This window comes from Paralichthys olivaceus, chromosome 5, assembly GCF_024713975.1.
Source record: "Paralichthys olivaceus isolate ysfri-2021 chromosome 5, ASM2471397v2, whole genome shotgun sequence".
Classification (NCBI taxonomy): domain Eukaryota; kingdom Metazoa; phylum Chordata; class Actinopteri; order Pleuronectiformes; family Paralichthyidae; genus Paralichthys; species Paralichthys olivaceus.
In genome coordinates, this window is record NC_091097.1 from 2,592,085 (window position 1) to 2,615,669 (window position 23,585).

The following is a 23,585-nucleotide window of genomic DNA, read 5'->3' on the forward strand; positions in this document are numbered from 1 at the left end:
TCATGACATAACAAACTAGAGTGCAAACCTCCACCAAGCCCCAGTAGACTATTTTCATGGGAGCCATTATGACACTCTTGGATATCTGTTTAAATATTCCTGATTGTTTTCATTCAGATCCATTGGATTATTATAGGAAATCAGTTGAAATGTAAAAATAAAACACCCAATTGGGTTTTGTTGGAGAAAGTGATTAAAAGATCCTGCATCCAAAATGCATCCCTACCAAAATGTAAGGCATTCTACAAGAAAAAACTAAAATGTTACTTTTATCCTTTTAAAACTTAACTGGAGTTGGTGCTGTCAGCTGATGTCTTTATAAAGATTTGTTCTTCATGGTGCAGCAGCTTTAGAACGACATGGTGTGTTTATGGGATGTCATAAAGTCAGGTATTCATACTTTGACGAACAGAAAAAGAAAAATATGTAAATGAATAAACGACAAGATGAAAATTAGCTGCATTAGAAACACTGACACTGTGTGGCCGAGGCAGCAGCTGAATGTGCAGGAAAATGCAACCTTCTCTTGACTTTCTGTTATCATGCATTTCAAACACTGATAAAACCGACTGAGCAACAAAATGAAGTTGAAGTCTTCAGGGTCCGCTCTCATCCACGCAGGCATCATCCTTTTGGGCCTTTACAGACCAAGCATTAACATCTGTCCTGAGAGATTCTAGTGGTCAGCTCTGAGCTCATCTGTTCAAGCCTGACATTTAAATGTGTCCTGCATGCATCTCTTGCGAACAGATCTCCTTCTGTAAAACACAAATATTCTTCTTTTTTTTTTTAAACATAGGACAAGATGTCGAATGTCCCTTGTACGTTATACTAACTACTACTAACGACGCAGCAGGAAATTGTCAGGAACGTGTAAACAATAACATTTGCCAAACATTTAGGTGAGAGGTGGTGCAGCATGCAGGAAGGACATAACAGATCAATTCTGCTGTGCAGATCGCATGTTTTTGTTTACACATCAACATCAGTATCGCCCATTATCACCAAAAGCTCTCGATTCTCCTCGTCTTTCCCGGTTGACATCATCGGCTGTGTCTTCTACACGTATGCCAACCCTTTTTTTTTTTCAGTTTTGTGTCCATCGCATGCTAGAAACATTGCCCACTCACCCGCTGAGTATTTTTGGAACAGTTTCCTGCTGTGTCCTCACATGGGTTTTTTTCTGAGGAACTATCAGAAAAAAACTCCAGAGAACGACTGGGACATTTCACATAAAACTCTTTCAGATAATTTTAGAATTTCGGGTCTTCAGTGCATGTCTGTAAGCAGCAATAGAGATTGGAGTCCTGTGTGCAGCTAAGAAACATTATATCTGCACGGAGAAAAATAAATTGTGTTGTGGTGGCCACAAACTCATACATTTAAAGTCACTGAGAAGTGTAAAAATACTTAATATAGCCACACGTGGCCCAGGACGGAGCAAAAAGAATGTGGCCACGTGTCCCAGAACACCTCTAAATGTGATCTGATCATGTCACAGGACACGTTTGGGTGCATTCACAGCTGTTTGTGGTGCTGACCACTTGTGATCAGCTCACTCAGGATGTTAGTTTAAAGCCTGAACTAAATATAATCTCACGAGACTGAAAAGTAAGCTTTATATATGAGGTAGAGCTGCTCTCTCGTGCTCAGCGCACAAGAAAAACTTGTGTAGTAATTTAGGACTGACCAACTGCAGCTGCCAGTGTTCATTGCAGACGTGTGGAGCAGAAGAGTCGTTTGTCAGACAGTGAGAAAAGTGTTATTACTGCTTTGTCAACACAGAAATAACAGAACATGACACACGTGTCGTCCGTACACACTTTTCCATGATAAAAATGAATGCCACTATTGGCTACACAGAATAATGACAAAAAGGAACACAATAGCTATAGGCTACCACATGGTAAACAGCTGGTGTGTCCAGGCTTTCACAAACTAGAGGAAACAAATAAAAGTAGTACAACACCTGATTCCAGAATGGGGCTTGGAATATCTCCACCACATTTAATTTGCTCTCTTTTTTTAATTGTTGGTTTTGTGACAGAAAAAATAAACAAAATAAAGACAACAAAAAAGATTAATTCTACAAAGAGACTTTTTTTTTCCTCAGCTCTCTTAAAACTTGCCAACTCATAAATTCCAAATGAACAAAGTCCAGTAGTAGACACTGGAAGCAATTCATAGATGTGTCAGTCTTTCTCTCCTTGACTATTAAAAGGGGACATGGGTGTCTCGGGGTAATGATATGCTGGCGGTCATACATAGTGAACCGATGAGGAGGGAGATGATGGACAGGCCCTGTGTCCCATGCCTCAACAATGAAGTCTCTTTTCGACAGTCTCACAGTCTCAAGGAGGAAGCAGAGGGGAAGGAAACAAGGATGTAAACTAGGACGCTGCCAAATCCAGCACAGCTTCTCTCACTCCAGCAGCCAGTGGGCTGCCACCTGGGTAATTGGTCCTTACAGGCTCGTTCTCCAAATCTCCCACGTCCAACTGCTGGAGTAACCTGCTTCGACAAACGACTGGCTGGGGAGGAGCTGCTGCAGTGTCCTCTTGGCCAAAGGAAAAAGAAGAGGTACTAAGAGGGCGGATGATGGGAGCGGCAGGAGGCTTGTTTCAGGTTTCCTGGACTACACTGTTCTAGCAGGAAAGGCAAGTTTTTGGGAGACTTTCCTATTGGTCATCTTCCACGCAAAGTCTCATTTACACTACGCCAAACTACTACTGTCGCTTTGTGTAAAACTAAGGGCGACACTAAGAATGCTTTTAAGAAGACACTGACAGTGTAACACAGTTCATTGTGCGAGACTAATACACACCAGTCAGGGGGCTAAAAGACTCGCTCTGTCAGACTAGACAAATTCCAACTTCCAGAAAGTCCCTTTTTTTAATTGGTTGTAAGAATAAAAAGTGTCACCTGGCTTTTAGTTAACTTTGAAATGCTATTCAAACCTGGCAACCCCACAGCATGTATGAGGACAGGACTCTTACGTTGCGGACCCTGGACCCAGCCGATTGTTGGCTAAGAACAACACAACTGGCCCGAAAACAGCGTCTTTTTTTTTTTAAAGGTTCACATTTTAAAGATATAAACTTTAAAAGCTTTAGGGTTTTAGGGTATTCACATTACAGTATACTTAAAGCTGCGCTAATCTATATTTGTTATTAACAATGTCAGCAGGTGTCATTCATAGCGTTAAGAGAAAGGTTTTACAGCCTGTTTCATCTCAATGACTTTCGACTTCAGACACAGCTAAATGTGATGCTCATCTCTCATCACTAGGCATGGAAGGTGACCCGCGTTCTCCCAAAACTTGATGTATATGTGAACCTTGGTGTAAAGCAACAACATCACTGCTGCCAAGTACAAACACACAGGGTTATGAGAAGAACTCGAATGGTTGGTTTGTCTGAGTAACAAGAAAAAGCATATTTTCTACATCCTCCTAACGGTGCCAATGTAGATAAGCTGCAGTTTTACGATATATCAGCCTCTGCCGACAGAATGAGTCATATACACTGAGAAAACAAGGGAAACGGGTTTTGTGTGATCTGACACTTGTCTGGCATGAGTCAGTCTCTTGTGCACAAAGACTATGGACATGTATTTGTATCCGATATGAAAAGCCAAGATGGCAGCTCAGAGCAGAGTGTTGATGATGATGATAATAGTGTCCTACTACACTAATGCAACACTTCAGTGACGATGTGGTACAGAGGTGAGGAGAATTGTGGGAAAGGGCTGATGCTGGTATCTGGCAACAGGTAGATTGGGGGGAAACACTCTGGGATCATCTTGACATTTAAAAAAAGATAAGGGGGTTGGAGGGATTGAGACAGTAAGGAGGGTGAAAACCCAGGAGGGGGATAAGTGATAACGGCTGTGCATCTCGGCTGTGCATGTGTTGCAGTCCCAGGAGGAGAAAGGGTAGAGGAGGTTTCGGGTGTTAGCAAGACAAGAGTCTGGACGGATACGAGTGTTTGACTGTTTATATAGTTCATATTGTGATGGACTGAACGGAGTAGATTGACGAACAAGGGGAGGGAGCAGTGCCAGCACAGCACTGGTTTTGGTATATTGGTTTTGGCTGCGAATGGAGGATCAGTCAGGGTTGAAGGGTGGAGGGGGTGGCAGACTGAGGAGCTCCACTGGGAGGGGTTGGGAATCTCTTGTCATGCGGGGGGGTGGGGAGGCTGAAGAGGTTTTTTGCGAAGTCCTTGTCTTAACTGCCGTAATGCATGGTGTTGCTGGGGATGACCATAGGTGAGGCCATGGAGATGGCAGCGCCGCCCATTGTGAACTGGTTGGTGACGGGATAGTAAGAACCACTGCTGCTCGGGCCCGACTGTCCTGTTGTGGCTCCTGGATGGAAGAGAGCAGGTCGTCATTCAACATTCACTCTGAAGACTACTGCATGGTACATTTTGTGTTTATAAAGATGCACATACTGATTTCATTGTTCGTTTCTGTTAAGCTGGACGTACCCTGCACAATCCCTGTGCTCATGATGGAGCCCATCCTGGAGTGGGTGTGGTTTACAATCCCTGTGTTCACTGTGACCAATCAGAGAAGAAAGCACAATTACATGACACAGATTTGAGCACGTCTTCTGTTCAACTAAAAAATACTACATAGATGCCATGAAACCTGTTACATTAACTCAAGTTACTCACAGTGGCAGTCCAGCTACTGACTGTCACATTTTTGGGTAGTGTACATGTGAAAGCTGCTGGAAATTTTCAGCTGAAATTAAAAGTTGAAAAGTCAAGTTTTAGTGTTACGGACTGAATAAAGATCAAATGTTAAAATGACAGAGCTAAATGAAAAGTAAGATCAAGTGTCAACAGTGAGCTGGAGGCATCCTGAAATGAAGTGCCTGTATAAAGTGAATACATACACACGTTAAGTAGAAGACCGCTTCCCAAGTGTACACTTTTAAGAGTTTTCTTCTGACTGTCTTTACAAATACTGAGAAAGACTTTTCAGGTGTTTCAGCCAAGTTCATTTTTTTAAGAAATGAATCTTAAAAAGTGGAATGCTTTCTTTCTTGACTTCGTACAGGATGATATACACTCACTGGCCACTTTATTAGGCACACCTGTTCAATTGCTTGTTGAAACAAAAAGATAATCAGCCAAGATAGAACCAAGCATCAGAATGGGGAAGAAAGGGGATTTAAGTGACTATGAATGTGGCATGGTTGATGGTGTCAGACAGGCTGGTCTGAGTATTTCAAAAACTGCTGATCTACTGGGATTTTCATGCACAACCATCTCTAGGGTTTACAGAGAGCGGTCCGAAAAAGACAAAATATCCAGTGAGCGGCAGTTGTGTGGACGAAAATGCCTTGTTGATGTCAGAAGTCAGAAGAGAATGGGCAGAGTGGTTCAAGATGATAGAAAGGCAACAGTAAGTCAAATAACCACTCGATTCCAGCTGTGACATTCAGATGGTAGGGTCAGAATTTGGTGTAAACAACATGAAAGCATGGATCCATCCTGCCTTGTATCAACAGCTCAGGCTGGTGGTGGTGGTGTAATGGTGTGAGGGACACTTTGGGCCCCTTAGTACCAATTGAGCATCTTTTAAATGCCATGGCCTACCTGAGTATTGTTGCTGACCATGTCCATCCCTTTGTGACCACAGTGTACCCCTCTTCTGATGGCTACTTCCAGCAGGATAATGCACCATGTCACAAAGCTTACATCATCTCAAAATGGTTTCTTGAACATGACAATGAGTGCACTTACTCCAATGGCCTCCACAGTCACCAGATCTCAATCCAATAGAGCACCTTTGGGATGTGGTGGAACTGGAGATTCGCATTACGGGTATGCAGCCGACAAATCTGCAGCAACTGCGTGATGCTATCATGTCAATGTGGACCAAAATCTCTGAGGAATGTTTCCAACACCTTTTTGAATCTATGCTATGAAGAATTATGGTAGTTCTGCAGGCAAAAGGGGGTCCAACCCGGTACTAGCAGGGTGTACCTAATAAAGTGGCCGGTGAGTGTAGATCATGGCTGTGTACAGGTAAGGAGACCTTTTGATTTGGCCTGTCAGGCAATTTTCAAGTACAAGCTGTCTGGTCACAGTCGGGGTGTGCACAACACATGGGCAGCAGTTATGTGTCATTTTGACATACATCATGGCGACTGTCGAGAAAAGTCAAGTAGATGTGGACTGCTTTACAAGAGAAATGGACAAACAATTATGTTTTGTTGAAGTAAAAGACAAGCCAGTGAGCCAGTTTGCATGAAAACGCTCGCAGTGATGAAGAAGGCCAACAGGTCGATCATTACAGGTGTTCACGTGTCTTTAAGAAGGGTGGTAGGACAGATTACTGATATGGCACAAGATATTTAAAAAAAGACACCACTGAAGGACAATTCAAAACATTTACACTCTTGTCTTTTTTGTTTGATGAAACAAAAGACACACCAACAAATAAACACCAATTGATAATTGTGTGTGTGGGATGTGATGGGAGTTTGAAACAAGGGAGGAATCACTTTCTTTGAAAGCCACAGATCACACTACCAAAGGTGACAATTGGTTTGAGCAAGTTGATTGGGCAAAAACCAGTAGTGAGTAGCATCATCATCACTTCCATTTGACATCAGATATCTGGTTAATCGAGAAGTTATTGTTATACAGGTGTTCAGGTTAGTGCAGGCGAAACACATCTATTTCCTCTTATGAATGGAGTTACCAGTTGAAGAAAAAGACATAAAAGCAGTGGAGATAAAATGGCCTGACTATATACCATAGCATGTTATCAAATTATGAAAAGTTACACAAATGTAAAATTATTTCTTTAATAACATTACATTTAAACATGAGGTTTAGACTGATCGACTGTCTCTCACTGGTTTTAAAATGTCAGACGTTCACATATCTGCCTCTTTACTGAGGCTGAACTTATATCAGCTTGTAACTGATCATGAGTTGGTATGTTATGTGACAGCTGTCTCTTTCAGAAACTACTCTCAAATTACATTATTTCAGCCTTGTGAATGGGGATTTGGCAGCCAAGCAATCAAAGTATTTCACTAAACTTTCATGCACATCTGGCACTTCCTGCTGCACTGCAGACTTGGTCTGTCGCTCTCCTATTGATATTCCTGACATAACGTTTCATGAGGTGTGTAGAAGTCCAGAGGTGTGTGGTTTGTACCTAAGGGGATGAGGTTGTTGTGAGACACTGCCGGGCCGCTGCCAATGACTGTGCTGAGGTCATAAGCTGCAGGCATCCCTGGAGGAATCAAGACAGAAAACAAAGCAATAAACATTAACCCCACAGACATAAAAAAATATTAGGCTGTTTGTTGCCTTTTGTTTCCTTGTTACAGATGTGAGGCAGATGAGACACTATGAACACAACCATGTTCATTTCACTCCAAAGGTTAGCATTAGGCTTTGTGGCTTGTGATTGAAATAATTACAGAAAACATGTTTCTTTCAGCGCAATCGTGATTGATTCTGCTTTCTGGGGCACACATATTTGTCACATATAAGACGTGGAAGGAAGAAAACAGGCTAAATAATGTTCTCAGATCAGTTTTGGGGGACACAAAACTGGCAGGAATCAGATATTTGCTATTGTGGACTCAGTAATGACGCAAACAACACACAGTAAGTACATTTCATTTTGTTGTGTTTATGCATCAAATAGGGCACAAAACTACAGATACAGACACTGTGCAACGCCTTGCATGTGTTTTTAAATGTGAAAGTATTGGTGGAACAACAGGAAATTTTGGGTTTGTAAGTGAAAAAACAGTTAAGTGGTTTATAGTGTAGATAGGCAAAAATATCAGTTGATGAAGCCCTGATACAAAGAAGACCATGAATGCATCGCTGGCTCTGATCCCCACTTCTCATAGCAACTGTTTATGATACAAGGCTCCAGAGTGCGTCAAATATTTAGCTGGTGTGTGTGTGCTGGTGTGTGTGTGCTGGTGTGTGTGTGTGTGTGTGTGTGTGTGTGTGTGTGTGTGTGTGTGTGTGTGTGTGTGTGTGTGTGTGTATTTCAGCGAGTCGTAATGCCTCTCATCTCTCCTCTGCGGAGTTTACACTCACACACACAGGCCCCGCCCACACTCACTCAAACAGGGGAAACAGACGGTGGAGATGAGAGAGGAGAGGTGATGAAGGAGGCTAGATATTGTCGAACAGTAGTGAATAATGTTTCCACAGTACAGGGTTTCCGCAACAGACTGCTTATGCAGAAAGATTACCGCCACTGTTTCGGGGTCAAAGCAGAAGCTCTGGTTAGTTTGTATTGTGTCAGTTTCCCTTCTGGGTGTGCTACCTCCACACTCCTGCTGACCTGCGCTCACTTTACAATACCACAATAAACACCGACACTAATCAGAAGTTATTAGGACCTGAACAGTCCTTTGTTTTTGTTTGATTCAAGTTTAAGACACGTATTTAAACACATTGAAAAAGAAATTTAGTAACTGCCATACACATGATTGTCAGTGTGAGTGAAGAGTGATGGAGATGAGCACACTCACTCACTCACTCTCAGACAGACAGACAGACAGACAGAAACCTAGAGGAAAGGCTAGAATACTAACCTACTACAATAACTCACCTACATAACCATCTCATCCTGTTAACTGAACTAGTAACATATGTCCTGAGCCAAATGTTTAATATTTATTCAACAACGATTTTTGTTAGAGCCAGAGTGTGCATTTTATTTATTGTTTTGGTTAATTTTATTTATGTTTTATTCATTAAGGATATTTTAACATTTTTAATTGTAATTCAAAAGTTAACTCAATATTCTTAAGAAAGTTCATTGCTCTTTGAAAGGGTGTACTTGCAGGATTATGCTATAATATTATCATTATATCAGTGTAAAAATTATGACAATAATATAATCTTTCACAATCATTTCTGGAACAAAATTTGTTGTCATGAGATTTGTTGTTAGAGATTTCTTTGTTTACAGCTTAACTTCTCTGAGAATCTTTTTCATATCCAATGTATTATTACTATATTGATATAGTACAATGAAATATCCTTAACTAAATCAATATTGAATTGAATCGGAAATCCTTTCTAGACTTTGTGAATCGGTATCAAATTGATATGAGCAATTAGTGCTGATACCCAGCCCCAGTCAAGAAAACACCAATGTATAAGTGCACGATCAAGAAAAGGTCAAATAGGTGTATTATTGCGGTGCCAAAAGGTGCAATAAAAATTTTTTAGGTCCCCCTAAATTATTTGCTACATTTTACATGTTTAAAATGTTAGTCTGGAGCCCTGTGACCCCAGTATTCCTTGATGCCACCTTATAAGCGATTCCAGACACCTTAGGATATAACTGAAATGCAGGCCTAAAGATTATTTGCTATGAACACACCAGCTTTGGTTAAGAATCAATGCAATACCTCACATAGAAAATGACTAGCCAACACTCAGTAAGTCCCCATATCCAGAGAGCTCTTCCTGACTCTCAAATGTTCGGTGACATTCAGGAAACCTGAAGCTTTGGTAAACACCTGGAGGATATGTTTCATCTACCAGTGTTTATGTGTCTGTTCACCTGATACAGCCATCCCCTGATTCATGCTGTAGGCTCCACCTGTGTTCCACATATTTTCAGATGGGGAAGTGTAGTGTGAGCCAGGAGGAGGGTTGGGGGTGGTGCCTGTGTACCTGCATTTACATACACACACATATTGGAAATTAGAGAGACATACCGTGCTCCCCATCTCAGCCCATGTATAGCGCCATCTACATACAGATGTGTTGACAGGGGTCAGGAGAGCAACTCACCTGAAAAAGGGGTTCTTCAAGTCCAGGAGGTTGCTGGACTTTGATCCTGTCTGGTCCACCTGGGCAACAATACTGATGTCGTAGCTTTGCCTGTTGGCAAAGGGGATCGGATTTGTATCATTTATTAATTACAACAAATGCACATGAGAGCTCAGATATTCAGAGGGGTGCCCTGGGACTTTAATGACTACTTTGACATTTTAGGAAATGTGCTTTTTTGCTTTCCTGCTTGGTTACATGACAACGTAAAACATACATTGTCTGTATGCTAAACATGAGGATACAGCCTGCAGCCTGTATTGGGAACACGAATACTGGGAAAAGGGATTACAACTAGCCTGGCTTTGTCCAAAAGTAACTAAATCCATCTACAGGCAAGCCTCTTAAGTTCACTGAACAACATGTCATAACTCTGTTTAATCCGTACAAAAACCAAATGTAAAAATAACTGTGGTTTTACGGAGGGGTATGTGCTCGACTATTTTTTGACCAGCTACGGTAACATCCAGGAGTGTTGTTGTCACAGAGGTTGCCAGGCAATCAGCAGAGACTCAGAGGCGTTGGCGTAGAGCGAAGCTACAGTGTCTACATAAGTTTAAATCACAAAGACACGGAGGTAAAACACTGACAAGTAAATCGTCAATTTGAAGACTTCAGTTTATACTGACTGGAGCTTTAGTTTGTATTAACATTATAGCTGAGTGGAGGACTGATTTGTGTGAAGTGTGAAATGATCAAAATAATGTTTCCATGGTTACTATGGATAATTAAAAACTTTGAACGTCATTTAACTTCTCTTCAACGTTTTAAAGTGGGGAAGTGTCATTGTCTGTGCTGCAGCTCTTATACTTATCTGTACAAAAGCTGTAACTGAGGCCAGCAGGGAATTCACTTTTTACACAACACCTCTTGACATAAATGCTTTGTTTGTTTTCTCCTTTTTGCACAATTTCAATTCATTTGTACTGGTCATTTCTATCTCCTCTTTTCTATTCCTTTAATGTAGTTAGTTAAGCACTTGCCATTTGTTTGGTCCCTTTCAGTTTAAAGTTACGTTTTCCTCAATTTTATTTCAAAACAGAACAACTATTCTTTGCCTTCAGATTCAGGGCAAATATTTGTTTTGCAAAATTATTTTAAAATTTAATTTTCTAACTTGAAATAGGTGGACAACAATGCCAGAGAGAACAAAATTATTTTTAGTACACAGTTATCATACCTCTTGTTGGCCACCAGCATTGCAGTTCCAGATAGTGTATCCCCAGCCTTGGTGAAGAGGGGAGACTGCAGCAGACAGCGCACCTGGTACCAGTGGGTGAGAGGCTCTGTGGGTGCTGTGGACAGCCATACTGTCACCCTGCAGGAGAGACGCAAGAGGGGTTGTGTGGTGAGGGTAAGTCAACTGTGTGAGACTAATAAAATGTATTTCTTAAGATTCAACTCATTCCAACTGTCCACATGTCTATGTGTGACTTACATTGATCCCATGAATGCCACATCAAACCAGAAAGCTAGGCCGTGTACCAGGCCAGAGTGCATCATGTGGAACTTAAAGGGAATCTCTATCCTGTGATCCAAAGGAAAAGGTTTGGAAGGGGACACGTTAATTACATATGGGTATGATCCATATATTTAATATACTTATTCATATGAAAAACAAGCAACCATACACATATAGACAGACACACACACACACACACACACACACACACACCTGTAAAGATCATCTTCTTTGGCCTCCAGGAAGTTCACTGTGTATTTGACCGATTTGGCCATCAGAATACGGATATCGAATGTGTCCTGAGGAGGGAAATTTCAGCTCGTCATATGAGATAATACTAGAGCAAAACATCAAGTCTAATTTCACACAGCTCACATGCAAGACTGTATTTCAAGCAAAGAAGACCTGATTACCACATTTACAAAAGTATAATCAGGCAAAGTAAATGTACAGTGACTGGTTTCTCAGGCTGGTTTCATGAACCAGGATGTTGTAAGAGTAAACTTCACTGAGTGAAGAAAAAGTCCTCTAGTGAGAACCCAGAGTCTCTCTGCCATGTCCAGTCATTTAATTCATCCTTAAATGTAAGCCCCTGTGTGCATGTGTGGTGGATAACTTACAACTATTGGCTGGCGGAAGTACTCATCCACAGCTGCCCCCCGCAGGGCAGAGAGGTCTACGCCATGAAACGAGGGCTGGTACCTGAGGACCAAAAGATCAGATTGAGGGTTTTTTAAGTGTTCTTCAGTCAAAATCAGAATGATGTCTTTGTTTGCAGACAACAAAACACTTTGAACCAATAAGGTTCAGTGTCAAAGTTGTGAAGCTTTAGTGCCCAGTCGCACATTCACAAATGTGAAGTGAATATCATGGGTTCACCTTAGTTCAACTCTATGCAAAGCCACACTGCAATTTGCTTTACACTTGAAGTGAAGATTTATACTTCATATCGATACTTCTTTATACATTCATGTATGTGTGACTGGGCTCTTTAACTACAGTAATGCTTGACAGACTGGTCCTTGTGCCCGCCAACATGACAGTTTCCATTTTATACTCGCACTTGAGGCACTAGTACTCGGTCTAGTCTTATCCGGTGTCAAATCGTGAGATTCATACGACACCACTGCCAGAAAAGGCAAACAAGAAAAAACACAAACTGAATAGTATTGGAATAGGTTTGTTTCTTCCGAGAGCACCGCTTCGGGTTTGCGTGTGCTTTCTTGCCTTGACAAACCTGTCGCAGCATTTTTTAAATAGTTCCTTTAGAATGTCTCATTTTTATCAATCGTCTCTGTGATCTCCCCTCAAAAGCCATCTGAGAATTTCTATGCTCCTTCATTAATGCGGTAGCATAGAGAAGTCTGTCCGGACTAACCTGTTGTCTCCTGTCTCCAGCTGATCCATGTTTGTGTATGGTGTGCAACAAGTTAAAAAAGTGGGAAGGTGAGCAGCCAGCCGAAAAATAAAGTGGAAATGATGTTGAGTGCAAAGAATGGGAACGGCGGTAATAAAGCATAAGGCTGAAGGAGGTAAATCTCCCCACCCTTGTTCTCATCATCTTCTACAGGACACCGTTGGCCAACTGCATTAATACCCGTTTTGGGGACTAATAGGTTTGCAAACAAAAACAACTAAACAGGCGGGTGATGACAACTGGTAAGTTGAATCATGGGTGCCGCCGTCCCTCCTCCCTGCTGGACATGTGTTTCAGGGGACCCCTCCCAGTTAATGTCTGTCCTGCCATATGGGAAGAGGCGAAGGAGACTTCACACCAATGCACACGCATTTTTTTGGAAACTTTCCTGCTGTATTCTCACAAGGACTCACTCCTTCCTTACATTTTACTAGGTGACGGACAGAACAAGGTTCAGCAAATGTCAGAAGCAACTTACTCGGATATTTGCTTTCTCACATACAGCCCCTCCGGAAAAAATTCTGGAAAATGTCTGGACTTCAGTTCAAGTTCTAATGCTGCTTGAAAAACAATGAAGGGTTCAACAAGCTGGCTGCATTTTATTAACAAATGGTTCCTCTGTTGGCTTTGTGGTTAAGTGCATCAAATGCAAAAACAGCGAAGGACCAGGCAAAAAAGGTTTTCAAAGGTCAGGTTGTAGGAAGACCCAGTTTATCCAGACTCACCAGAAGTTGGCCTTGGTGAATTGCTCCATGTAGAGCTGCTCGTCTGTGAAGGGAGCCAGGTGGACGTCACCAATGGTGGGGAACATTTTACCTGGGACACACACACAAAGAAGTGAGTCAAGCAAAGTAATGTTCTGCCAGCAAGCTAAAACAATGAATGAGGTCAGCATTTTCTAAAATGACAAAATCATTTTGAAACTGAATTATTTTGTCCATCCCATTCAAATTAGTGAGGGTAGGCTATATAACAGACATGTCTTTGTATAATGCGATACAGTTGAACAGCACTACAAATTGTAGCTGCCCAATTGATCATCATTAAATAAACATCCTTCGACTGTTGCATTAGACTGCATTAGTTTAAGCTGGGTGTTCCTAATAAACTGACATGCCCCATTCTGCTGTGCTCCTAATCTTCTCACCATTGGGTTTGAGGAACTTCTTGGCATGCAGGTAGCTCTCCAGCATTCGCTCATTGAACAACATGTAGCCCATTGGCTCTGAGATGATGATGTCAACCTGCTCGGGCAGCGTCACCTCCTCCACCTTCCCCGGGATGACGACCACACGCTCGCCTAAACGGTTACTGTTCACCAACACCTGCAAGGCACAGAATTTATTTACTACGGCAGGAAATAATTTATCTTAATGGCGGTCTTCTTTTTGAATAATCAAAGTCAGAGCTTATAAATGAAGTGGCTCAAACCACATCAGAGTCAGGTCACTGATAATAATATTTACCTCAGCATGCTGTGCCATGGTGCTGGCCTCCACAGCATAGACCTTCCTGGCTCCAGCTTGAGCTGCAAAGAAAGAGAGGATCCCCGAGCCACAACCAACATCCAGCACCACCTGGACAACAGAGAACAGGAAACGTGACGTCACTGTCAGCAAGGTCACTGGTTTCACAGTATACCATGGTAAGATTCCTGACGATAGTTGTACCGTTTCAATCTTTGATTGCCATGATTACCGTCGTGAATTGGTTGATCCTGCAACAACACGAGCTGCTGGTGCTCTGGACATACCTAGCAACCACGAGCATCCACTGTCGCAAAATGGCGAGCTTTTAACAAACTCATGTTTAGTCCTCAATATCAGGTGTTTGGGGGCAGTTGTCAACCTTCTCTCCTCCACACTCGTTACACGTTTTGCATTATTCTATAAATCATCAGCACATGATATCTGATGTACATGCTTTGTTCATAGTGGTTGGACTGATTTTATAAGCACACGATTTACTGAATTCATTTCAACCAGCATCACAGACAGTATCCAGTGTAAATTGTGATGATGATGTTTTTTTAAATATAAAACCTGAAAATGAGATCAGTATATCTTGAACATTTTCAGCACATTTTAACAAAACAACAAATGAGTTCACTATAATTCAGAATTCCATCAGAAACAAGTTACATTTCGTTGATTAATAAATAATGAAATACTGTTTAAACTGGGTGTTATTACACTGACTGTCTGCATAGACAGATAACTAAAACCAGTCGGATCAGCTACTCACCATCCAGTCAGTAGGACTTTGTACTAAACAAACCAAACACACAGCTAAAAACGAAGGATCAAATTTCAATGTGTTCTACTGTTTGTTTATAGGGATGCACAACCTTAAAAGCCCATAAGAAATTAAACCCCGCCCATTTAGATAACTGAACGTAACACCATCAGACAGCCCAGACAACAAATATCTGGTCAGTAAAACACTTAGTTTGTGAAAAGCTTATACAATAATTGGTACTAGATTGAAGTGCCAAGTCTCAACTTTATAGGTTTACATCCATACTGAGAGAACTGTGTGGGAGATATAACCCTTTGAACATAAAAGTCAAATAAATAATGACTGTAAATATAATCTGGGAAACAATTTGATCGACTTCTATATTCAGCCTGAAGAAGAAAAATGTGTAAGATGAGTGTAGAAGAAGTACTTTGTCCTTGAAGTCATTGTGGTTTTGGAGAATAGCCCGCTGATAAGTCCCTGTCCGAACGTAGTCCTGCATCATGTTCTGTTGCTGGGAGAGGTAGCCATAAAACTGCAGAAAGACAAGAAGTCAATGTACAAGCCAACTGGATGACATAAGGACATAAACAAATATCTGGACACTTTAATAAATAAAATAAAATGATGTCACCCTGTTTACCAGCCGAATGAGATACAGTTTTTTTTTTAGAATGCAGTTAATGATTCTCGTTAATAGCAGAAATAAAACCCTGTGAGATGCAACTTAAACCAAAGACAGGTGGTATTTTCTAAGCAGTGCTGTTGAAACATATGGACAAACCCAGTTAGCATTTGAACCAACCAACAAGTAAGCATTTAAGCTTTCTAATGTGCTGCAGCTGACTAACTCATTAGCTGTGTTCTGTAAAATGATTCTAGCGAGGGCACTTTCTCTGTTTGTTTGGTAGCTTCTTCAGGAGACGTTAGTAAGAACACCAACATGTGTTTGTGCTCAAAGTCTGAGGCTCGTGCTGTGCTGTCTAGCAAGCTGCTGTCTGACACCATTGCAGAAAGCCAATGAAGTTCTGCCTCTTCAGTCAGAGGAGAACCACATGCCTACTGGTAAGCACAGGTAGGTGACGTCTTCTCAGACCAAAACCCTTCAGGGATCTCAGTGTTTTTTCTCAGAAGAGGACACCAAACACATAATTCACAGAGCATGTCATTTGCCAAAAAATAATATGTAATTTCAGTAGAATTTTTTAATGCTTTGTAGAATTGATTTGTGACTTTTAAAAAGGGAACTTTTGAAGGTTTGTTCCTAAGAAAGTACAGAAAAGTAAACTATAGTGAAAGACAGCATCAGAAAGGAAGTTATGAAACAAACAGATTTAAAGCATTGTCATGGTTAAGACAGCGAGTACTGAACTATCCATACTTCCACAATATTTGTCTCTTCTGTGTGTCTATGTGTCTGAACGAGGGCATTCCTCTCACCTGGAAGTACTGTACAGCGGAGGACTCCTCTGTTCTGTCGCTGAAGACTGAGTGCTCACTAAGATGTCCACGACAGTTCTTCAGGAGATTATAAAAAGACTGAAAGTCTGAAGAGGAACACAAACATGAACAATTACAGGTCGTGCTGTAGCAGCATTAGACATCATTGTTTGAAACTGCTCAAACACAGTGGATCAGAAATGAGTACATGAATGTGAGGTTAACACACTGACTTCCTTAAAACCCATTTGAGTGTGTGCACATTGGATCAACAGTGTCTTGTTACACATCCACCCCTACATTTGACATTTTCTTGGTAGCACATTATACGTTTTTTGAAGCATTGGGACACAAAAGGACCCCTAAGAGCTGCAGATACTAACTTCCCTGTTAAACATATTTTACATTTTAACCAGATGTTTGGTACAATTGTGGAAAATAAGCAGCAGCTGGGAAATGCAAAGGATATTATATTTTAGGTTCATTTTGCAACAAATAAAAAGAGAGAGAACAGACGCTCTTACTACATATAGACAGGATCGTCCACTAACCAGAAGGTCAGTGGTTTGATCCCTGGCTCTTCCTGTGTGCTTTCTGAAGTATCCTTGGGCAAGATAGTGAAACCCAAACCCCCCAAACCCAGCCCCTGGTCACCAAGTGGTGTGTGATATGAAAAGCAATGTGTATAGAACCGCTGTATGAATGTTTGGATGGGTGAATGCAATTTTTACTGTCGAGCGCTTTGTTATATGAATAAAGTTAATTTACCATTTAGCCCCATGCACAGCACTTCAACACCTGGACATATCCTAAGCTTAATAAGCTCGTCCATGTTACTATAACTTGACATCTGCTATTCATTGAGAAAAAGGGGTGTGTGTCAGGGTGAGATGGACTTTTACATTACACCTGCTCCACACTCCGTGGAGAGTGTATCGAGTGTGTGGGGAACACAATCTCAAAGCTTACATAACAAACTTTGGCACACCAGCTCACTCTGAGGTTATTAAAAGACAGAATGCTAAGCCAAGATGGTGCTGGAGTCAGCACTGAGGAGGAACACATGTATTTAGTTACTTGAATACCTCACTGAAGACGTATTATTATTCTCGAATTTTTCCAGTGCATGTATAGTTAAACAGTAAAGTCCTCCTGAGCTGCTATTTGCAAATTTGACTTATTGTTGTCACTTGGTGTGACAGTCTTATTGTGCTGGGACATTTTCTGCATACCTGCCGGTGAGGAGAACTGCAGCAGGACGCTGTTGCAGCCCAGCGTGATGATGAACGACTGCTTCCCCACGCGGCTGCACTCGGTCTCCCTGGAAACGGAACACTTGAACACACTCGCCTCCTCTCCTGGAATGAAATGGAGAAGATAGAAAGAGTTAGGACAGCGGGAGACATACTTGCATACAGCCACTGAAATTTACAGCTGTGTGACGCACAGTATGTTGATAAAGTGATTTCAAAACATATATTTTGAGCTTTTACATTTCATTTTGCATGACCGGCCAAGAGACTGTTTACTTGCTGCTAGTCACACATTTAACATAACCCTCTCCTGTGTGGGAGAGCTAAACACAATACAGCCTCAGCCTCTTTATCTTCGTCCCCTTGCTCATACATACTGCAGGATTTTCACCAATTGATGAAAGCTTAAAGCTTAAAGAAGAATTTATATAAATCTATTAGACTGTCATTTTTTAAATGAACAGCAACTTTTCCCAACCCACTGATGATGATATCTATCTTGTCCCTGTATTTACATTTATATTTGCAAATATGTCTTCACAAAACAACAGGGATACCAAACAAAATGCAGTTGCAGTACAAATGATTAAATTCTTATATAATCTGATAACAGTTTATAAACCCGATTTAAAGAGCAAAAACAGCTATGTTGATCAAGTTCAGTGATTTCCAGATGGGCACTGTAGTTTTAAGCAAATGTTTCTCAAAGAGGATTATACAGAAGGGTTTTCTCTGCTTTGTGCTGCTGGGTAGGATGTTACCACCATAACTTGTGCAATATACAATGTGGTCAGCTGACATAGGCTGGTATGAAGTGAAGGAGACCCTTCCTTACATCCACAAACAAACAGGCATGTGCACCAAAGTCACCATTCGGCAGGTGTCTGTGTGTGTGTGTTCCTGAACTATTTCTGAATGAGAACCCATTTAAGCATAGACCCTACAGAACGAGGACATGTTTGGAAAGTGCAAAGAGCTGTTTGTGGGTTAAGACTTGGTTTTGGGGTGAGGGTTAGGAGTAGGTTTGGGTTAGGCATTAAGTTTGATACCTGATACCTTTCCATTCGATTATACGGGTTGGATATCAAATTAAAATGATAAGCTATACTAAAATGATCCTTTTTTAATCCCATAACTGGGAAATTTACAACATTGCAAATCACTGAGTACTGAAGGGAGTACTACCTCTGTGAGGTCAACGCCCCATGTGATCAGGATTCAATATTTCAATGTGTCTTTACAGAAACAAAATAAAAACAAAATAAGCTCCCCTCTGAGAAACATCGCTACAAGTCTGGCTATGAAAGAAGTGGTGAGTGCAAACTAAATTAGTAAAACTTTATCCTTTGCAATTATCTTGTTAGTCAAGTTTTATTTCAATTTCCATATTCTGTGTTCTCTAGTCTCCTCTCTTGATAAAGACACCAGGTTTCTTGCTTGCATGACAGTTAGCTTACCAGACAAAGCTGGCCATCACCTGTTATAGAAAACACTGTCTTAATTGTGCTATTCTTGTTTACTTACTTTATAATATACATATATACAGTGTATATATAAGGCATTTTAAACTAATTAGGCCACAGAATCTAAATTTTCACACAGTACTGGGCATGATCCTGCACGCCACAAGTATGTCACAAGGAATTTAAATGTAATTTGTCAAACCTTTATTGAAAATCTATGATCTGCTTAATAATGCTGATCTAACAAGACACTGACACATAAAAAGTCATAAATGTTATTTGTGAACTCATCCTCTCTTGGAATTACATAACTCAGAGTTACTGACCTCAAAAAAACATTCTGTCAACAAAACACAAAGAAGTAATACTTAGGGGCAGATGAGCCAGGCTAAGAGGACTGCATGTAGAATACTGCTCTATGCAAACACACCTGCAGTCTGGAAAAACCAGTTCAGAGTCATAAAGAAGGCTGAACTAATCTAGCACGTACAAACAGATTAAGAGCAGCGCCTCAGATTTAAAGACATGGATCTACTGGAGAGAAGCCAGCTACACACCTCAGTCCTCAATTCTCCTCTCAATCACTTACACAAGATCATCAAATCTGAGCTAGAAATGAGACGGAAAAGAAACAACTCAAGATGTGTTTTCTTGTCACCTTAACCTGAAAAATAATATAAAGCAGGGAAATTGAGATAAAAAATCCATATAAATTAGGATGTTAAACGATTTGAGGGATGTTTGTCAGTTTATTAGGACATCACAAGACCTCAACATGTAGTATTTTTTAGATAGCCTGTTTGTTTTATCAAAGCAGCACCAGATATTTCAAGACTTTCTTCCTGACAGTCTACATGTGCATCAAACTGCAAAAGAGCTGGATCTTATATTTCATTTTAGCCTTATGCCCAAATCTTTCAAACTGCAGATCATAGGAAAACCTTACTGTTGGCTTTAGGTTTCTACTCTCATCCTATGTTGAGGCAACTCAGTTGACATAACTATGGAGGAGCCATCCAGATGCTGTTTTCACAGACTGAGAACGGACATAGAGTGTGTCTAAAATCAGAGTACTTCCCCTTTAATGACGATGTTGGGTGTTTCCCTAAAAGAAGATCGAATTCTTATAAACACACTTCTGTGCAATGAAAGGAATTTACTAGGAAAGGCAGAAGGACATTTATTTCCCCCCTTTTATTTCTGCAATTCAGTGAGAGAAATGAGCCTTGATCAAATGAGTCAGTGCAGCTGTTTGTGAACAGGGCCGACTTGGCGTATTTCTCACTAGGCCGTTTCCTCTTCAATGCTGCTCCTGCTGACTCAACCGTACTGTCGATTTATTCTGCTCCTCTCCATCATGGATATAGAGAATTAGCCAGGACCTGGAAACAGACTGACTACATACTAGCCAGCTGCTCATAATGCAACATATGTCAGAGCAAACAGCTGCAGACTTCTGTGTGACTGTGAGCAGCAGGAGTTTCTGTGGCGGGAGTCCTGGGGTTAACATACTACCGCTTTCTTTGAAAGCTTCCAATTCTGTGGGAAGCACTGACTTACATTAAATAAGCAAATTCACCAAGATTCAGATTAAACACAACTAGTCCAATGAATGAAAACATTCATGCTGTCTGATAAGTGGCACATTAATCAAGTCTAATGCATATCTCTTCTTTGTTAGGCTTTCCCAAACAATATCTATACTACAAGAATATGCTACAGATATTATTCAATTTTTTTAAATTTACATTTGGATTTAACAAATAATTTAACAAATATCACTCTTAAAGGTCCATCTATTTGCAGAAATTTAATATAAACGAATCCTAGCGATGTTTTCATTAGTGTGTTTCATCTAAATTATACAAATATTGTTTCTTTACCCTACAATTGCGCGTTTGTACTAAAATACTTTATATTTACATCGGGAGGGGGTCCTCTCTACAGAAGCCGCCATGTTTTCTTTACGGTCGTCCGGACTGGACAAACTAAACACCTTTTGAGTTTTCATGAAGGCAACCATGGTTTATTTTTAATGTTTGGAAGGGGGGGGGGGGTTAAGGTGAGGGGTGTTCAGCTGCAACATGCAAATTCACCACTAAATTCTACACACTGAACCTTCAAGCCATTTTCCAACATGCACTGAACTCTGGATAATGAAAATGAGGGGCTGTATGTGAGATCATAAATGTCCTTCGGACATTCTCCAGAGTTTCTTCTGTCAGCCTCCTTGTAAAAACTCTGAATAATGTGTCAGTGAGCCTGTGTGAGAACACAGCGGGAGATTCACCACAAGCAAGTGGGTGTGTGGTTGATGACATTTCTAAAACAAGAAAAAAAAACAAGAAGATAAGTTCAAAGATTCAGTTTTTGTCTCATCAGACCAGACAATCTTTTTCCCTTGGTGCTGACAAGAGTCCTCATTGCAGTTTAGTAAGTTCCAAGCACATGCCATTCATCAAAGTTACCTTAAGACAGCAGGCAAAAGTGACCCAAATCGGATGTTTTTGCTCAGTGGCTTTTAGATCTGTTTTTTCAAGGTTGATCTGCACAAATCAGGAGCAGGAGATTCAACCGCACAGAAATGTCCGAGCGTTCAGGTGAAGGGTGGCGAAACAGGCAGAGGCAGGACGCAACAAATGAATTCTGCTGCACATTGACACTGTGTCAGGTTGTTCGTCTGCGTCCTCTACATGTATCGCACCACTTCTCATTCTGAGATACTCCTTGTGGGTTTTTTTCTTAATCAGTTTTGCATCTGTCTCATGTTAAAAACGTCATCAACACAACCCTTTGCTTGCAGTGAATCCTTCAATGAATCTCCTGCTGTCATGGCCTCACTTTAACTTTTATTAGGGGGCTGGCAGGGGGACAATCCAGAGAAAGTCCAGAGCCAGCCTCTCCGGATAATGTCAGTAGATTATCCTAGAGTAACTGAAAGCAACTTAATACATTGGAGGTTTTTCCCCGTATTACTGTGTGTAATTCTGCATTTGTGTTCCCATTTTCTATTTCCTGTATTGTACTCAAGTTTAAAATCGTGTTTTTCCAGGGTCTTCTTTTTATGTGAAGATGCATGAGGGGGGATCGGCAACTTACACTAAAACCTGATGCTCAATGCTGTGAACTCCCTTAAATGTGTGTGTGTGTGTGTGTGTGTGTGTCTTTCAGTGGAGCATCACAGCAGCGGAGGCCGCTTCTTTTCAGCAGGACATCCCACCGACTAACAAAAGCTGCGGAGGAGCGGCTCCGATCCTGCGTCCGCAACGGGAGGGGAGAAGGCGGCGGGGAAGCGTCTATTGTTCCGATGAGAACAAAGATGAATGCATAAGTAATGAGGGCCCGGTCTCGCTCCTCCACGCAGAACGTCCCTCATGTTCTGCTCAGGCCAAATGAAACGCAAAAGCTTAAACAAAAGTTGAAGCGTTCTCCGCTGTAAAGAGGACGCGGGCTGCCGGGTAAACACAGCGCTGTGGCAGCGGCGGCCGCCCGGGGCACAGAGGCGACCCGGGGAGTGATGCCCTCTGCTCCCGGCTCCAAACCACTTCCACACGGGCTAATTCACAAGCCAAACAGCGATGTGCCGATACACGGGTCTCTGGGGGGCAAAACTGAGTATGTCCCCATTATATAAAAACACACTCCGCGTGTATACATGGCTGAACACGCGGCTAATGCCTCAAGGGCAAAAGACGTTTGGAGCGAGCGGGTCTGATGCGCATCATTGCTGGAGCCAGGCTCGTGGCATTGTTTAACTAGCATTAAACTACACAGCGCTGCCCCGCGCACTCTTATCGCGGATTAAGCTATGTTGCGTGTGTGTGACTGGCGCTGTATTTCAGTCGAGCTCCCCCACTGCGGTGAACTTGTGAGGGAACCGGGACCTAAAGTTAACAAAGCCCCGAGAAGATCCAAACCGTCGCGGAGAAAATTTGGGAGTTTAACGGGCTCCCTCGTGACGAGCAGGGGGGAGGCGACGTGGTCTCAAGATGGATTAGCTTCGTGGTGGCTAGCGCTACGTATGGCCAACATTAGCTGTGTTCGCGTTAGCACTGCATAGCATTAGCACCGGAGAACAGAGGCCGACGCACCGAGGAGCAACGGCAGGAAAAGGTCAACTCACCATTGGAGAGATTGATGAGAGCAGCGTCTTGTGTGGTTTTCACTTCTAGCCGCAGCGGCTGCTGCTCTGAGTGTCGCTGTATGTCTCCATTCGCGTCTCCGATGGAGAGGAGCCGCACGCCGGGAAACACCGAGACCGCCATCTTCGATCTGGAAGTCGAGACAGGTCGGCGGCGTTCACATCCAACCACCGCGCACTGCTCTCTGCTGGAGGCAGAGCGGGCGTCCACACCGCAGCCGCCCAACAGCGCCCCCAGCAGGGTTCGAGGGGGTACTGGTGGGATACGTCATAGGGCCTCTCATTCCCCCCAAGTTAACACAGTAATCAAACCGAGTGGGTTTAAA

At 41.8% G+C, this 23,585-nt stretch overlaps 1 protein-coding gene across 3 annotated transcripts; it reads right to left on the minus strand.

The window, feature by feature from the left end:
• Nucleotides 1-1,973: 1,973 nt before the first annotated feature.
• Nucleotides 1,974-23,465, minus strand: carm1 (coactivator-associated arginine methyltransferase 1). 3 transcript variants are annotated; one of them, XR_002203621.2, is made up of 17 exons: nt 23,242-23,465; nt 17,635-17,760; nt 16,403-16,509; nt 15,393-15,497; nt 14,191-14,301; nt 13,872-14,049; nt 13,450-13,540; nt 11,928-12,009; nt 11,521-11,606; nt 11,284-11,373; nt 11,026-11,163; nt 9,807-9,896; nt 9,574-9,686; nt 7,186-7,263; nt 4,680-4,749; nt 4,491-4,559; nt 1,974-4,368 (listed from the first exon to the last, which is right to left on the minus strand). XR_002203621.2 is itself a non-coding variant. In XM_020106549.2 (16 exons), exons 1-16 carry the CDS (start codon nt 23,381-23,383, stop codon nt 4,229-4,231), a joined length of 1,746 nt encoding a protein of 581 aa, XP_019962108.1. In that variant the 5' UTR covers nt 23,384-23,465; the 3' UTR covers nt 1,974-4,228. The 3 variants fall into 3 exon arrangements, 2 of the variants coding, with proteins under 2 accessions (XP_019962108.1, XP_019962107.1); XM_020106549.2 differs by lacking the exon at nt 4,680-4,749; XM_020106548.2 differs by lacking the exon at nt 4,680-4,749 and having other exon boundaries at nt 4,455-4,559.
• Between the last annotated feature and the right edge of the window lie 120 nt (nt 23,466-23,585).

Bases quoted from the DNA above. Each gene is read 5' to 3' on its own strand.
- carm1 (XM_020106548.2), bottom strand. From the start codon at position 23,383: ATGGCGGTCTCGGTGTTTCCCGGCGTGCGGCTCCTCTCCATCGGAGAC. The intron at 11,607-11,927 runs GTAAGTTATCCA...TTCCCTCCTCAG, and splicing joins ACTTCCGCCAGCCAATAGTT to GACACATTCGATATCCGTAT. The intron at 7,264-9,573 runs GTGAACAGACAC...TGATTCCTCCAG, and splicing joins TCAGGGGATGGCTGTATCAG to GGATGCCTGCAGCTTATGAC.